This window comes from Anser cygnoides, chromosome 12 (genome assembly GCF_040182565.1).
Source record: "Anser cygnoides isolate HZ-2024a breed goose chromosome 12, Taihu_goose_T2T_genome, whole genome shotgun sequence".
Classification (NCBI taxonomy): Eukaryota; Metazoa; Chordata; class Aves; order Anseriformes; family Anatidae; genus Anser; species Anser cygnoides.
The window spans coordinates 4,678,454-4,695,026 of record NC_089884.1 but is presented as its reverse complement, the minus strand read 5'-3'; the positions used below and the strand labels follow the sequence as shown (position 1 = coordinate 4,695,026).

The 16,573-nt window shown below is 41.6% G+C and overlaps 1 protein-coding gene across 1 annotated transcript in view; it reads left to right on the top strand.

Annotated features, from left to right (window-relative positions):
- The first annotated feature begins 234 nt into the window (after window positions 1–234).
- Window positions 235–16,573, top strand: part of CDH13 (cadherin 13) — a 482,951-nt gene continuing 466,612 nt past the window's right edge. The window contains 1 exon segment of the mRNA XM_067004389.1: window positions 235–411. Within this exon segment, the coding sequence (XP_066860490.1) occupies window positions 367–411 (45 nt within the window). The 5' untranslated portion in view covers window positions 235–366.

Below are 16,573 nucleotides of genomic sequence, written 5' to 3'. Positions count from 1 at the left end.
GCAATTTGATTCTCTAAAAGGGAAAATACTATTGAGATCTGTAAGGCATGATTTGTTAGACTGAAACTAAGCACACATACACCAAAGCAAAATGCTCTCTAAAGGTGCTGTGTTTGTGAGAGGTGCTTGCCCAATATGTGTGATGCAAAATGGGGATGCTTTGTGAAGAAATCATCCTTGTAAAGCCATTGGTTCTGGTCATCAGACTCTATCCAATGCTTTAGTGATGATGCTGCTGATCTATTTGGGAAGTTGGCTGGCTCTCAAGGCAGAGTCTCTTCTCAAAGGCTGTTTCACAGTGAAAATATGCTCAGTGCAGCCGAGTGCATGAATGAAAAAGCCTCTGGTACCTTCTAGTCTGGCAAAATGCAGCACAAAACTCAACTTACTCTGTCTTTTCTGCTGTCCCAGGTAAGAAATGTGTATTTTTTTTCCACTTGCTTTCTTTCATATTCCTTCTCTTGTGCATTTGGATTTGGAAGTATTTGTAATTCAGGTCTGATTTCTGAGTAATTATACATTGCTTGAATTACTGTTGAAAGATGCAAGATCTCTGCTGCAAGCCAGTTGCTAGGAATGTGGAATCTCATAGTTCCCTGATTTACAATTACAACAAATTTGCTGTCTGATATATAGCATTTTTTTGTTTCCTTTCGGGGGGGAGGGAGGGGAGGAATCTTTCAAGTGTCTCAGTAGCAGCTGCAGCAGCAATATTTTCTGTCATATGAAATGCTGCAACTTTGATTTGCCTTTTTCCTCTGTGGCTTTTGCCGGGTAGTAGGCATATAGGCTGTTATAGGCAGCTCACATTATTTATTGCTTTTTAAAATCGGGAGGGGGGAATGCGGAGGAAAAATAAAATCAGACCTTGCAGAAGGCTCCCTTCTCCGTACTCTCTCTTGATAGATGTGTAATACTCGGTTAGTGACTTGCTATGTAGCCTTTCTCTTATTAAATGTAATAGATCCCCCTCTGCCAGAAAGCAGAGGAAAAAACACCCAGCCTTGAAAACACGGAGCTGCTAAAGCCCTGCTGCTGCTGTCTGTCAAAGCAAAGGCACTCGCTGGGCTTTGACTTCTCTATACCTTCTGTTTGCTCCCTTTTCCTCTTGCTGCTGTTTCAGGGTTTACTTTTTAGAAGCTCTGGGGAGATTTGAGAATCCTTTGTTGTCCAGCACAAATGCATCTTTCTTTCTTTTGTTTTAGGAGCTTTGAAAACTCTTGCGTTTAGTGGCGGTACCACTGGCATCCTGTGCACTGAGTAGAGATAAAAGTTAATTCTTTTTAGACTTGTGATCGAGTGGTTTTGTTAACCCTTAGAGGGTTGGTAGGTTTTAGAGTCAAACTAGTGCTTGGGACACTGAGTCTGTGCACTTGTGTTTGTGTGACTGCAATCTCCGGAAAGAATTTAGTTTGTTTTTTGAAATAGGAGGATAAGGAAAATGGTGGGGGCTGACCGTTGGGAGAGCTTTACTGCTGACAGGAGACACACCAAGAGAGTAGGCAGCAGTCATGTGAACTAACACGTATATGCTATGGGTCCAGGCTGGGATATTTGGGTCCTGGCTGAACCCGATAAGGGGGAGAAGCATTAATGGGGTGGCTGAAGTTGCAGGACAGGAGACTCAGTGGCTGGGGACTCGTGAGCAAGCGCACAGGCATTTGGGGAGGGTTCAGGGCAACCTCCTCCTTTAGGGAACTGTAATAAACGAAAGCTACTGCTCTGGGCCATAGGCATGGTGCCTGCAAGCACTGGTGAGGGGTGCATTTGAGGTGCTGGGGATGTATATGGTGTCCCTCGTGGGGTGTCCTCAGCAGCTGAGGCCATATGGGCGTGCAGGGGGCTCCCCAGCAGGCAGCTCGCCAGCCCTGCGGAGTCTGGCTCCAGGCAGGGCAGAGTGCCTCTCGGACAGGCTGGGGTGTCCACAGGGCTTCTGCAGCGGAGTTGTTGTCAAAGTGGGCTGAGATCCAGCCTGGGCTGGCACAGCTGCCAGTGGGAGACAATGCTCAGGGAGCTGCGGGGGGAGCGGGTAGAGGCAACAGGCAGATAGACTGAGCTGGTGCCCCTGGGCTCGAGACCCGTCATCTGATGAACTGCAGTTTGCTTGGCATTCTCTGTGACTTTCCCTTTTGCCCATTTTCTGTAGCAGACTTCTAAGGCCTGTTAAACCTCATACCAGAACCACCCCCACCCCACCTGATTCTGGAAACAGCATAACTGGATGCCTCATTGACAACTTTTACCAATACTTCAGCATTTCTTCTCTTCCTAGGCTGAGGCAAGTCCGAGCACACAGCAGGGATGAGCTTGTGGTACTTTAGCGTAGCTCTGCATTTCTGTTTAAACTGCACCCCACTTCTTTACTGGCATATATAACTTTATCTAGCAACGTCTGTGTCTGGTGATTTAACACACCTCCAGGATTACTTTATGTACTGTGTCTAAGAGTAAATGAATTAGAGTTGTAATAAGCAAGCATTCATACATCCGTCTTCAGGAGTGAGGATGTTGAGTATTGACAGGTTAAAGTATGAACTGAAGTTGATGGCATTCTAGGGAATGAAAAAGGGGAATTACTGAAAGGCTGCTCAGCTTTTCTCTTTGACACACCACATGCACAACTTTCATGTGACAGGAAAAGTAAACAGAAGAATGTGAGAAACAACATATTAAACAAATGCAGCCATCTGGCTGTGTAGTGGTTGTAACACATTTTGGGATTTTTCATGAGTTTTATTTTTTTTCTCCTCCCTCAGCAGTAGCAATAATGTCTCCTATAATACAATGCTAGTGGAACCAGCAAAGCTCAATTTTGATAAAATGATTTCTAAGCAGTAGCAATCTAGTAATGTAATACTTTCTGTGGAAGTAGAGGATAGGAAGAACTTCATTTCAAAGTAATGATAACAAAGTTTAGAGTGTAGAAAAAGTCTCAAATTGTTGAGACTGAGAGCATGAACTGAAATAAATGAAAGCTATTATAATTGAAAGATCATTTATAAAACTGGTAATTTCTGGTTTGTGTGTTCTTAGTTTGCATTTAATTCAAATGAATTTATTAAATATAGAAAAAAATCTTTTGAAGCATTAAAAGGATGAGGATGTTAATGGGGAATCACACTTTTTCATTCAAACGTTTACTGGGCTGCTTTGTTGATTAAAAGTTGTACTAAACAGGTGGGTGATAAATTTTTTTTTTCTCTGTTTGCAAAGACCTAGTCTACACTACTACCATTTATCCTGTTTTCACCAAGAAGAAAACTGAACATTACTTGGAGTAGCTGAATAAGATATGTTTCAAGGAACCCTTTAATTCATGATCACCTTTAAAACTAGAAAGCGTATCTATAATATGCAGCTTTATTGATCTGAAGTTGACAATAAAAACTGAGTGTACTCTGGTAGCTTGTGCAGTTCACTATAAAATGTACACTAAGCAGTAAATACCTACAGATTTCTAAATCTATCGAGTCAGAAGGTTTTTTGTTTTCCCCCAAAGGATGGTTTTTAAGGCCCACGTACACAAATATTCTAAAACAAAAGTTGTTCACAGGTTTGCTTTTGTATGTTATGCGTTGCATGCAGGCAGATGAATCCAAGATAATTTTTTTTAAAGTAAAGCTTACAAGATGAGGAAAAAATAATTTTTCATAGTCTTAATAGTAACTGTCATGTTCTATTGGGCTAGAACTAAGTGAATTGGGCAGCGTGTGTAAATTTTACAAGCTTATCTTTATAGCAAATAGGAACAATTAGTCCTAAAACTCTCCACAAATGCACAGACCACATTGTTGTATCCTTAAGCTTTTATTTTTTCAAATTTCTCCAGAAGAGGGCTCCATGTACAGCTTGAAAGTCAACACCAATGTGCTAAAAGCAAAAGAAATTTATCAGCTTCAGGGAGAAAAAAAAAAAAGAAAAATCTTGCTCACAAAGTCTGTTTAAACAACATTAATTACTATGCTCAAATTCTGACCAGACTTTCCCTGTTGTATCTTGTTGGTGCTTATTTAGTTTAAGTAGGATTATGATCTCAGAATTCTAGAGGGAAAGAGTCCTATATCCCTTGTGCTATACCTGAGATTTAAAAAAGATGCTTTAAAAATGTCAGAGAAACTTCATTGCCAATTACTATGTAGAATTATTTGTATTGATGAGCATTTTGTGAGCAGGCTCACACTTACTCCTGACAGTTTCAGGGCCTTTTTTTTTTTTTGGCTATGTAGTTGAAGATCTTCCTCTTGCATACCTCATATTCAAAAGATGGTGTCTCCCAAAACACAGAACCATTCCAGCAGTCCTGCTGTACTATTTGTCAAATATTGCCTTGAAGGGAAGCTTGGCCCCTGGTGAATTAGTCTGATGTTGGGCAACAGCTCTAACCTTTTAAAGACGTTCTTACACAGGACCTGACCAGACTCTTTACTGCTAAGCAAGAGGGATTTGATGTAATAGATGAGTGGAAACTAGTCATGAAAATGCTATGAGTTACAGCATTACAGATAAACTCACTTTTTTGTGTACTACTTGAGATACTATTTCTCTATTCCTGAGGTAGCTCAAGCAAAATGTTGGGACCTGGTTTCTGTTTCTGATAATCCAAAACTGAAAAAGGTTATTCTGCTGTATGTAATGTCTTTGTGCCATAATCCATTGGGGGATGTTGACTTGATTCTTAGTAACTTGCAAAGAAATGAGCATTTCTAAAAGACGGCTCAATAGACCAGAACAACAGGAGCTATTAGATCTATGTAGATAGTAAGAGTGGCAAATATTCAAGAAGAGACAAAGTTCTGCCGTTCATTTTCTTCCTGCTATTGGCTAGTTAAGTAGGCTCTCTCCATTCTTTTAATACGTGAGGACAAGCTAGATAACAGAGTTGTTAGTGTTATACTCTTCCTGCATCACTGCTTGGAACCACATCTCTTGCCTCTAGCTGCTGGCTTGTACCCATGTACTGGGTGTGGGTTTGGCCTTTAAGCCTTTGGGGAGGAGGGGGCTCTATTTGGGACCTCAGGCAGAAACACGGGGCTAGTGGATGGTGGTGAGGCTTCAGTAGTTTCATGGAAATCACTTACTCGTTCCTTCTTTGACAGATGCTAACACCAATATACTTTTTGTGTGTGTATCACTTGTAGTCTAACCAGTAATCTTTCATCTGTGTGGACAAAAAGACAATCTACCATGTCTGCTGGGGAGGAGAGACAAAGATAACATCCTCAGAAGACCTAGGTGGCCAACAGATCTTCCCTGTTAGCTCTGGATGATATTTGTGGGTTCCTAATCACCATACAGATGGGACCAGCCCAGCTGGGAGACTTTTTGTGTCACTTTGTATGGCCTGCAGCTAGAACAGTGTTAGCGTATACAAATCAGTAGGATATTAAAAGCCAAAGAGTAGTGAAAAATAAGGCTTGCTTTATTAACCGCTGTTTCATTATTCAAAGGTCTTGGAAATTTGCCTACTGCTTGTTTTAGTGTTGACTCGTGATGTGTACTGTATTCTCTGTCAAATGGAAGAATCTGATTCTTTAAAAGCCTGTTTTGTATGTAGGGAACTCATTCCAGTGCTAACTTATTCAGTATTCAACTATGCTTTGCACCATTAATTTTCTTGGCTTAAAAAAAAAAAAAAAGAAAGGAAGAAGAAATTTAAGGTTTGGTTTGATGGAGCTGGTTAAAACAGTTCTAAGAACAGGCTAAAATAAATATGAGCTATTAAGGGTGGGATGGAGTGAATCTTTTCAGCACACAGTAGACTATCAGTATCTCTAACCACTTGGAAAAGCTGATTCGGATGTTTAAATAACTTCTCATATCTATGAACATCCATGTATGGATGTGTTTTGGTATCTTTAAGGGGTATTGTTTTTAGGGAGCTGAACACCCACCTTCAAGCTTTTGAAGTGTCTCAAAATTTTGTGTCCATATACAGCCCTCTGGAATTCATCATTTTTTCTCAGTTAAGGTTCCTCAGATTTCTTTTGATAAAGGTTCTACTCTCAAAACTATGACTTAAACTAACAAACAAAACCAAAGAAAAACTAACAGTAGCTATGTCTTTCAGTCTAGCCTCTTTTGTTCTCTTGGTGTGAACTACTAATGTTTAATTCCTTGTTGGTAGTGGCAATAAACATTTCCAAAAGCTAGCATTTATTTAATTCCCAAGGACTTTGCAGTCTGGTATGTCATGAAGAGTAAATAATTTGTACGTTTGGAGGTTATGTGCTAACAACAGTACAGACAGAAAGTGTGTTTCTAAGAGTTTGAAGAAATTTTTGGCAAATGAGTAGTCATAGCAGATGGACCTTGTGTGTAACAAGGACTTAAAATGCTGAAAACCACAGGTTCTAGTCCATTAAGCTGTCACAGCACTTTTAATATGGCTGTATGCAAAGAAATATGCATGAAGATGGAGTAAGTTACAGGTTTACGTCTTCACTTTAGGGTGTGAGAGATGCCCACCGGCAAACGAATATGCTTGTAAGCTTTTTTCAGCTATTATTACTTGTGTCCTGAAGATTATCGTTAAAGGTTACCTCTTGTTTCGCCACCTGAGAACAAGTGTGGGTGCTTCTTATCTGCTCCAGTGCAAAGTCAGCAAGCTTCGCTGGAAACGGAGGTGGAGGGATATTGATGCTAGATGTCAGTGGCGGTCTGCCCCATGGACAGTAACAAACACCTGTGGCGGAGGTGGAGGGGGGATGAATAACTTCTCATACGGCTTCAAATCAATCCACCAAATTGTTGTTAGTGCATCGAGTTTTGTTTCAATCACTGTGGAGCAAAAGGTATTTTAGAACATACTTAGCACACTGATAATTGGCTCATCTGCTTTATAGACAATCAATTTCTTTTCATCGTCTTGGCATAACTTGGAATTGTAAGAAGGGTTTCTGTTCGAAGCGTCTTTCTCTCTACTCAGAGAGTCTCTTCCTTAAATGTAGGGGATTTTGAACCCATTTAGAGTTGAATAAATGCCGTTGGCTTTCACTGTAGTCACTGTACAAAGGCAGAATTTAGCTGCTGTAAATTCATTTGGATACACTAGGAAACTAGCTCAGCGCGCATGAGTTAGGAATATGATCAATAGCTTGTGTAGACAGTGTACAAGGATGGGGAAAAAATCATGTAGAGTGGTCCCCTCTTCAACCTGTTACAGTTTTCTTAATTTAAGGTGGTCTTTAAGATGCAGTAGGTGCATTTTGACCTTGAACCAATTATTGGTAACTGCTCGGGTAACAGAGACAATCCTGAGACCAGTGTTCCCAAAATCTTTCATTTTGCCCTAGACAGACTTGCTGGCTTTGAGTTCCTCTACTGCCAAATAAGGTACTTACACATTTCTCTAGAGACAGCCATGTTTTCCCTGGGGAGCCACGTTTTATCAAACAACAAACAGCTATATCAAAATGTGAGAGCTGAAGGTAACGCTGCTCTGCAGTTAACAAAGCAGGAAATCCAGAGCATCTGGTACCTTGCTCTCGAAGTGAAAGGAAATGGAATTAGCCATTAGAATTGGATGGGCATTTCCCTCCCCGTTAAACCCATTGTTTCTGAGCTCTGTCAGAGGAAGCTGAGCAACTCCAACCATGCTACGCGGCAGGAATGGGTATCTCAGCTGCGGGCCTGAGCTGTTTAGTAGTTAGATAACTGGCCAAATGAAAAGGTGTCCAGCTTGACCTTCTGCCAAGATAAGATAACCGGCTTTGCAAGTGCCAGGAAGTCATGGATGTTATCTACCATTCTTATCCAGGTGAAATGCAACATGAAAAAACTGTGGGCAAAGACAAATGAGAATGAAATTAAAATAGAACAATATATAAAAATCAGTTTCAGCTTCTGGATATTTGTGTTACCCTGCTACCTGACAGCTGTATTCTGTGTCAGGCTAAGTGGCTTTATTCTTTTTGAAAATGTCTTGTGTTTTCATAATTCATGATCTCATTGAACTAACTGGACTATGAACTCTATAAATCTTGCCTTATGAATATCGATAACTCTGCTAATTTACGAATATAGAACTCTGATCTGAATACCAAAGTAGTTAGACCCATGCTCAGCCACCTTTCCTTAATACATGGTAATATCACTGCAGGAGATATTATTCTGTGGGACGAAGATGTAAGGATGGTCCTTAGAGCCCAGCAGTACTGGGAAGCACAGCTTTTTAAACCCATTTACACTACTGTTCTGAAATAGATAAGGGTCTGACATTTGCTTCTATTTTTTGAATTATTATTTTCTTCTGATTTATTTTAATTAAAAGGTCTCATTTAGAAATGATTAAGCAGAATATGATTTCCAGCCTTAAATGTCATCAGTAGTTTTTCCTAATTGTTGGCTCTCTGCAGTTTGGTTATCACTGCAGAAGTGCAGCATTCTGTGCAGCGGGGATACTGATTATTGCAATCTGGCAAACAGCTTTTTAGATGATGATTTCAGACATGACATGCTATGGGGAAAAATGATAAGGTTGCTGGGAATAAAGCATGAAATGTGTCCTGTGGGAATGACTCCTGGTCTTGCCCATCTCTCGATTTTACTTTTCTGAGTTTGCAATAGCAAAGCACTGTTGTGCACGCTAGCACAGGAGCAGGTCTTCAGCAGACGTGGATTGATTGCATCGCCCTGCTTTGTGTCATCGAGGTGAGGGATGGTTAGTATTGATGCCACGTGCATTTCTACCGTGTTCACATTGGGAAGCTTACATGGCTTCTATTACTGTTATATCTGAACACCCTGCAAATAATAATGAATTTATCCTTGCTTCCCTAAAATAAATGCTGAGTTACAACAGGAACATTATTCTGAAATGGGAGACAGCCTCCAACATCTGCCTGTTCCAATGACTTTAGGTCTATTATCTTAGTTGAGTAATGATGTAGGCTGCTGTCATTTTTGCTGCTGGTGTTGATTCAGTAGTGACAGCTCATTGTACTATCGAAAGATTAATTCTGATTGGAGGGAGCCCAGAATAAATTCAGTCTTTAGGCCAATCAGAAGCTGGTGCACATGATATTATTTTAATAATTCTACTTAACTCTCAAGAACATAATTAGTTACGATTTGCCAAAAACCTGTCTATCTCTATACAGCTAATATTTTTGCATGTAGAAGAACTATAAAAAGAAAGTGTGTAGCTGACTGCACAGAGCTCTTCTAGGCATAATGAAAACGTGTATTTGCTGCTGAGTTTTACATGATAGCTGCTGGCAAAATCCTCTTTCAGTTATTTCCACCCCAATGTGAGACATGGTCTCAGTGGCCGTGTATTCCTGAGCCCCTGCCTGTGTGTGTTCCCGTCTGACGTAAGGTGATGATGGTACAAGGATATCAATGGGATGATGTTCCCATCTTCCCTCCCTTCCACAGACTGGAGGAGGCAGAGCTACCAGAAGCCTAGGCCCTAGGCTGTGCTGGTAGGAGGTGAGCTGCCTGGTTGTGGCTGTTCCACTTCAGTGTCTACCTCCGGGCAGTGTGGTGTTGCCGTCCTAAAGCCTCATTGTGTTTTGTGGACTGGGGGAGATGCCATTTCCTTCAAGCCCAAAGCATGAGAAACTGGAGACTTGCATGGACTAATCTCTGACTTTGTGAAACAGATGCCTCCTCCTGTTTGATAGTGCCCCTCTGAAATAAGGATTCAATCTTTTCACGTTTCTTCTGAAGAATGTAACTTTCAAAGCATTTGTTCTTTCATGAGCCTGTTTCTTACTTACTGTGTGTGGGAACTAAACAGTGATAACACACCCGTACGGGTTGCTGAAGGAGTTTGGCTGAAATAGAAACCAATTTGGTTGTCTGCCAGAACTCACGTTGAACCTGAACAACACTGCTTTTCCAACTCGTTCTTGACTTTGATTTTTTTTTTTTTTTTGTATGAAAAAAAAAGTGAATGTGAACAGCATGAGCAGTTCTCCCTGCCTTACCTCCGGGCTGGCTGCAAGCATCAGCGTACCTGTAATATCCTCATTCAAATTACACTTCATCTGCTCCAAAAAAAAAAATCAGATGGTCTGAGTGCTTTTAGTTTTTCTGTTCAAACTTTCTTCCAGAAGTTCTGGTGATGGGAGAAAGTGACCATTTAAAGGATGAATAATTTTTACTGCCATGTTTGAACTTGTCCTTTAGATAAGCCTCAGTGGGCCCTTCTGGAAAGTCCATCCTTGTTCTTTCTGGTGCTTATAGAACATCCTTGGAGATGTTTTTCTTTTGGTGATAGATGAGAAGATGATAGGGGTTTTCCTGCAGCATGAGGAAAAACAGATGTACCTAAGGAGAGTCACATTCCTTTGTCATGCTACGTAGGCCCTGCTTATTTTCACTGGGTAATCTGCAGATTGCCTAGAGGTAGTGCAGCATTAAACTGTAACCTGTAGTGACGTGGTAAGTAACTGTAAGCATTGTGCTGTCTGTACTTGTGTACTAACCCCGTGCATTCCTTGGTAAATTCAGATCAACCAAAATGAAATAGAAACTACTATTGCCACTGGAGACTGCCAGTTATGTAAACCTGCCCTGGGACTTTAATTTCTTAAGACTCTCCACCTTTCTGTAAGGCAGTCTAGTTCTAATTGCACTTGTGCTGGGGGATTTAATTTACCTCCTCCGTTAATGGTATGAAGCTGGTGATCTCTTAGAGAGCCAGAACTGCTGGGATAGTTATTACTAATAAACTTCCTGATGTAGCTGCTCCATTTCTTGTCCCATTCCTTGGCAGAAAGAAGAATGTTAAGGCTTGTTCTTCTTTCTCACATAACAACTGGAAGGGAAGGGGAAGGCAAAAGGGAGGATGATTTTGAATGATTTTGAAAATAACCTTTTATGTTTATTAATTAGTTAAAAGGTATATAATGGAATAGGGTGCAGCATTCAGTGTGACTCTGTGTTTAAATGAAGACATGGAAATCCATCAATCTTACCTGATGCTCATTTGTTTAGGCTGACACTTGTATCCAGAGCTTTGGCTTGTATCTGGATCTGAAGCTGTTGGCATCAAGAAACAGCAGTACTTCTACTCCATTTTATATGCCTTTCTGTATGTATTAGCATGCTGGTTTATGGAAGGCAGGAAACTTAATCCTTTGTAAACTCTGCATCTGCTCCCCGGCTCTGAGCATTCATTAGCTGCCCAGCCCCAGAACTCACCTCCTCTACATTTTGTTTTGGTGGGATTTTTTGTTTTCATTTGCTATATGCTCTGTCTTAATAGATTATATTTTTCAGCCTGCTGTGTTAACACTGTGGTGTTCATAATCATTCAATCCATTCTACTCATGCTTTGGGAAACTTGTTACAGGCACAGCTGAAATAAAACTTAGGCATTGTCTTTCCACTAATTGACTAGTTGGATGGGGAGGGAATGGGAAAAGAGAGAACAGCCAACAAACAGAGTAAGGTCTGAGGCTAAAGCAACCTTTGTTGCTGGACAGCACCTTGCAGTTTCTTCTTAAACTATTTGTATGCCACTTCTCCTTTAGCTGTATGAAGAGATTTTTATGTGTAGCAAGTCATTTCCCACACGTCCTATCTAACACAAGAATACTTTTTAACTGCATAACAACAAAAATGAGCACGTCCCACGGGCAAGGGAGAAGAAGGAAAGGGTTGGAAGACCTGGAAGGGTTTAGCTCCGTTACAGCTTTCTAGCAACAAATATGAAGAGAGCCAGATCCCAGGAAAAGCTCAGAGTAGGCAATGTCTGTTGCTGAAACAAATATTATGGGCCAGCTGTTATGTATGATCCTATTTTACTTATTTTCTGACATCTCTTGGAGGCCAGCTGAAGAGCAAAGATTAAAGAGAAGAAAACATGACTTTAGGCATATCTGCAAACCAGCCATTAGTTTCCTACAGGTTCTTCCATGCTTAAAACGGGGGAAAAAAACTCTCCTGACAACTGAGCATACAATTCATGTACAATGGCTCTGCTTCTGACACTGTATTCCTGTGGTGTTTGCATGACTCACGATTCATCTGGCAGTGCTTCAGTTTAAGCCCTGATAAAGAAGAGAGAACACAGGAGAGTGTAAATACGTTTGACCTTTTAAAATATTGAAAATAAAACAAAAATAGAAAAATAGTTACTTGTCATATGTAGAAGAAAAAATGCGATGATTGTGAGCAAGCTAGCGTTACTTCTGCTTTGGCAGCCTTGGTAGCACAGGGGTTTCTGGAGCTGAGACCTGTCGTTGTATGCCTGCCATTCCCAGGACGATGTGTGCGAGCTCCACTGGAGTTGGGGTTCAAGTCAACTTTGATTTTCTCCAGTTCAGGGACTGGCCTGCAGTTCAGGTCTGCTACATCCCCCAAAAAAGACGTGTGGTGCCTCTGAGCTAGCTGGCAGCCTTTTTAGCTTGGGTGCAGCCTCCTCTTAGTACTGCTCTGAGCAGATTTCAAAAGTGAGTAATTCTGTTAGTGCTCTCTGGTGTCTATGCCCGATCAGTTAGTGCTGCCAGGAGGGTTTGGTTGTGCCCTGAGCTGACCCTTCCTGGAAGGGCTGGGTTTGTTAAAATAGCATTGTGGCTGAGTCAGGGGCATGCCAGGCCTCTTACACTGCTGCTCCCCGTTCCGTGACTGCTCTGGGAAACGTGTACAGCTCTCAGTATGGCTCAAAATAGGATGGGAACTAAAAATCCCCCCTCTTCTTCCTCTTAAAACTGTTGCTGATTTGTGAGCACATTCCTTTGTTTTAAAAGTGGAGGAAGTACATGTAGTACGTCTTTCCCAGCCTGCAAGCAAAAGATGTGGAGTGAGGTTTTTGTGCCAGGCTCTTGGGGTGGGGATGGGTTTTGAACTAAGAGATCAGAGTTAGCTTTTCTCTTAGGCCTATCTGGGGGAGAGAAGGAAGGCCACGCAGCAGCTGAGGTAGGGGATGCATCTCCAGCATGGCATTTTTACATCTACTTTGTGTTTGGGGCACTGGAATTAGGATTTATTTCTAGGGTTGGAAACTTAAGTAAATGGGAACAGTAGCTCCTCCTTGATTAATTTGTAATAAGCTTCTCCCCTGACGTGTGCTGGTCAAGTCCAGTACAGAAGGGAGAAACACTTTTCCCTTCTCATCCCACTTTCTTACTCCCTGGTTCACCGTGTAGTCACTTCCTGTGGCTGTGGTTACATGAGTTTCCTTAATAGCAAATCTTGAGCAATCCGCTTAAATAATAATCAGCGTGTCTTTTAATTTGCCCTTCTTCCGTACGTTCTGTTGTGAATTGCTGAACTATCTGATCAGCTAGCTGTGTTAGCACCTGTAAACAAATCTCTCTGGTTTTGTTCACTGCTATTGGCAAAGCTTCTTGCTGAAAGGGAGGGAGGCAAGAAATTGTGATTGCAGCCTAATGGGTAGAGAGCATCCTTCAAGCAAGAAGTCCCTTGGTATTTGCAGTAACTGTTTGTTGTAAATATGTAATTAGACCCTGGATAACCACCTGAGCATTAAACTTGACGTCTTTTCCAGACAAGGTTTTAACTGTTCCCTTCAAAGTTATGTTTCTCTGCTTAGTCTCTTCCTGTCTGAAGACATCTTATTTGTCTAACAGCCCTGTTTCAGCTGGACAAAAGTAGGGCAGAGAGCTTTCTTAAGCAAAGCTGTGGCACGTCCTTAGGTTGAGAGTCTCAAGCTTTGCCCTTCCCCACCCAGCAATGTCTCCATGGACTTTGTTTTTCTGGAGACTCTCCCTTCAGCCTGTGCTGCTTCACTAGGAATTTAAACTGTGTAATAGTGCCTTTTCCCACCAGCCACATGCGTGAGGCTGTCCCTTGGCTTGAATACAGAGTTTGGGGTCAACCTTGTCCCGTTACCAAATATAGCATAAATCTTGCTGATGAGGTTTCCAGGCAGCTCTCTCTGCGCTTATCTAGGCAGTGAATGTGTCGGAATGATAGAAGAACTTCCTGATCTTTGTGCTTATTACCGGAGCATGTGCCCAACAGACCCAGAAGAGGGCTCTTTCTCGAGTTTCCGTGTGGACCCTCTCACTTGAGCTGCTGCTTGCTGTGCAGCGCTGGCTGGTACCCCTGGTGGTTGCTGGCCCTGGTAGGGATAACTGTGCTCACAGCACTTGGAGCTTTGTTTTTCTCTTAACAGCCTCATCCTTCTTGAGCATCTTGATTTCAAGTGTCTGTTGAAGCACTGTAAACAGATTTCCATCGGTTCTGCGGCATTACATGCTGTGTTGCAATACATTTTGTCTACTTTAAAGCTGTTAGTGATTCATTAGTTTACAGTTCCAAAAACCAATTCCAAAGGGATCACTCATCTCCCTAGAGCGGTGAAGATATTTTCAGGCTGGCTACACAGTGCTATGGCAATGTTTTTGAGACTTGCCTGGTTCAAATCATGTGGCAGTGATACTACCAAAGGCTGCCAATTCAATGGAGGATTGCACACAGATTCCATGGGTGGGAAATTGCAATATTATTAGACACAGCTAATAATAGTTCCTCTTGATTTCTGAAATGTCAGAATAGTCTTGTGAGTAAGTGCACTTTGGAAAAGGTTAACCTTTTGTTTGCTGCCAATAGCAGTCCCTAATGTGTTCAACATTGAAATGTGTCTATAATACTAAAAGGAAGCATAGTGGAAATAGACAGTCTCCACATATATATGTATTGGATGAGTATCAAGGTTGTGATGTGCAGAAAGCAAACTCCACAATCAGTAAGATCGTAAAGTAGGTATGTTTATTCAGCGTTGGGTGGCAGGGGGGTAGTCCTACCAAAGTTGTGTGCACCCCAACACAGCACTTGCCTTGGTTATATGTGGTGAAGAGTTACATATGCATGAAGTTTCTCGATATGCCTATGCATATGCACGACCTATCCCCACTTTGTATTGAAATTAGTTCCAGGGAATCATTTTCATAGATTCCTCCTATCCGTGCTTGCGCAGTGTTTTCTGGTAGTTGTCGCCGGGGGTCATGGGGATGAAGATTAGTGAGTCTTCCTCATCACCGCTGCTTGACCTCTCGTCTCAGCACAGACTTATAAGCTTCTGCTTAAACTGCAGATTTGGTTTCAGTTGGTTCTTGAAATGTGTTTCTTGTTTCTATCAGGAACTGTTTTTCGCACACAATAGGTAGCGGAAGATATAGTACGTGTCCCTTAGACTGTCTTATTTACTAAAATTCCCCTGGCTTCCTTTCACATGCCTATCTTATCTGCTAAAATACTTCCAGCCTCCTCTCAGTTGCAGCGTCAGTCTGGGGACCTGTGTTTGAATAATGACTAGAAAGATGAGGTTCTGCTATCCAAGGTTTTGTAAGATCTAGCAAGCATGCCTCTGCCTCATTTTCCACGCTTGCAAAGGGCTTTGAATCCTAATAGTAAGAAATCTCTCTAGAACACTGTTTAAACTAAAGCGTGTGCTAACATGAAGAAGCAACTATGTTTTCTTGGTCAGTTACTGGCTGTCAGACTGTCCTGGAGGGACAGGCTTTCCAGAGTTTCTGAGTACATCTGCCAGGCCAGTTGCTCTGGAGCTGGGGGTGGTGGCAGGGAGCAATAACTCTGCTTGGCAGGGAACTTCAGAAGTTTTCAACTGTTTTATAAATCAAGGGAAACCAAAAGTAACAGAAATCTTTAAATGCTCTGTGAAGCTAAGTTAATACGGTTTCTTATGATAGACATTTATTTCATTTTGCTGTCTAGCACATCCAGCAAGGTACCAGCAGCGCGTCTCCAGCTACAGGATTTACTGTAAGATGTTTATGGACTGCTGGAGGCCAATCAGGAAGGGATTTTGATATGTTGGCTCCAGAGTAGCAGAAACTGATAAAAGAAAAACTGCGAAAATAAGTTTTTAGTCAAAAGGTGCTAGCATTCAGAAGAGTTAGAAATTAAGCCATGAGCTTGTGCCTCATTTTGAGGATATAATAAGAGCATGGCTCCGAGGTGGACGAGCTGAGAATCAAGAGATGCTGGACACTCGTCTCCTGGGGTGACTGGGCTGAGTTTGGGGTGCTCACCTCATCCAAAAACAGAGCTACAGGAGACTTGCATGAAGCCAGGCCCTGAATTGGGTAGCATAGCAAATAAAGGGGGAAGACAAGTGATCTATATTCTTCCAAAATGTGTTTTATAGCTATTTATTATCGTTAAGAATACCTAGTGGATGCATTTTTCAAGGCAGAATTACATTACTGCGTGCTATGAATAACCTTACATAATGAAGGGACCCCTCTTTCTCTGTTACGCTATCTCTCACAGAAGTTGGGAAATTAAGTTAGATGATCATCTTCCTGAGGAAGGGGAAAATGTAAAATGCAAAGCAAGAAAAGCAACACATGCAGTCCTTTAGGAAGCCTTTAACAAAGAGGAGGCATTTGCAGCTCAGGAGCCCCAAATCACCCATCAGTACTCTTCCTATGCACAGAGAGCCCAGAGCAGCATACCTCTTTTTTTTTTTTTTTTTTTTGGGGGGGGGGGGGGGGGGGGCCTTGGAAAGAGTCTTGCATTCTTTCCATTTATTAGGACTGACTAAAACTTGAATTACAGTAAATAGATGAATTTTATTTTTTTTTTTTAATTTAGGATACAAACTATCTACTTTATTTCTGCAGTGTATCCAATT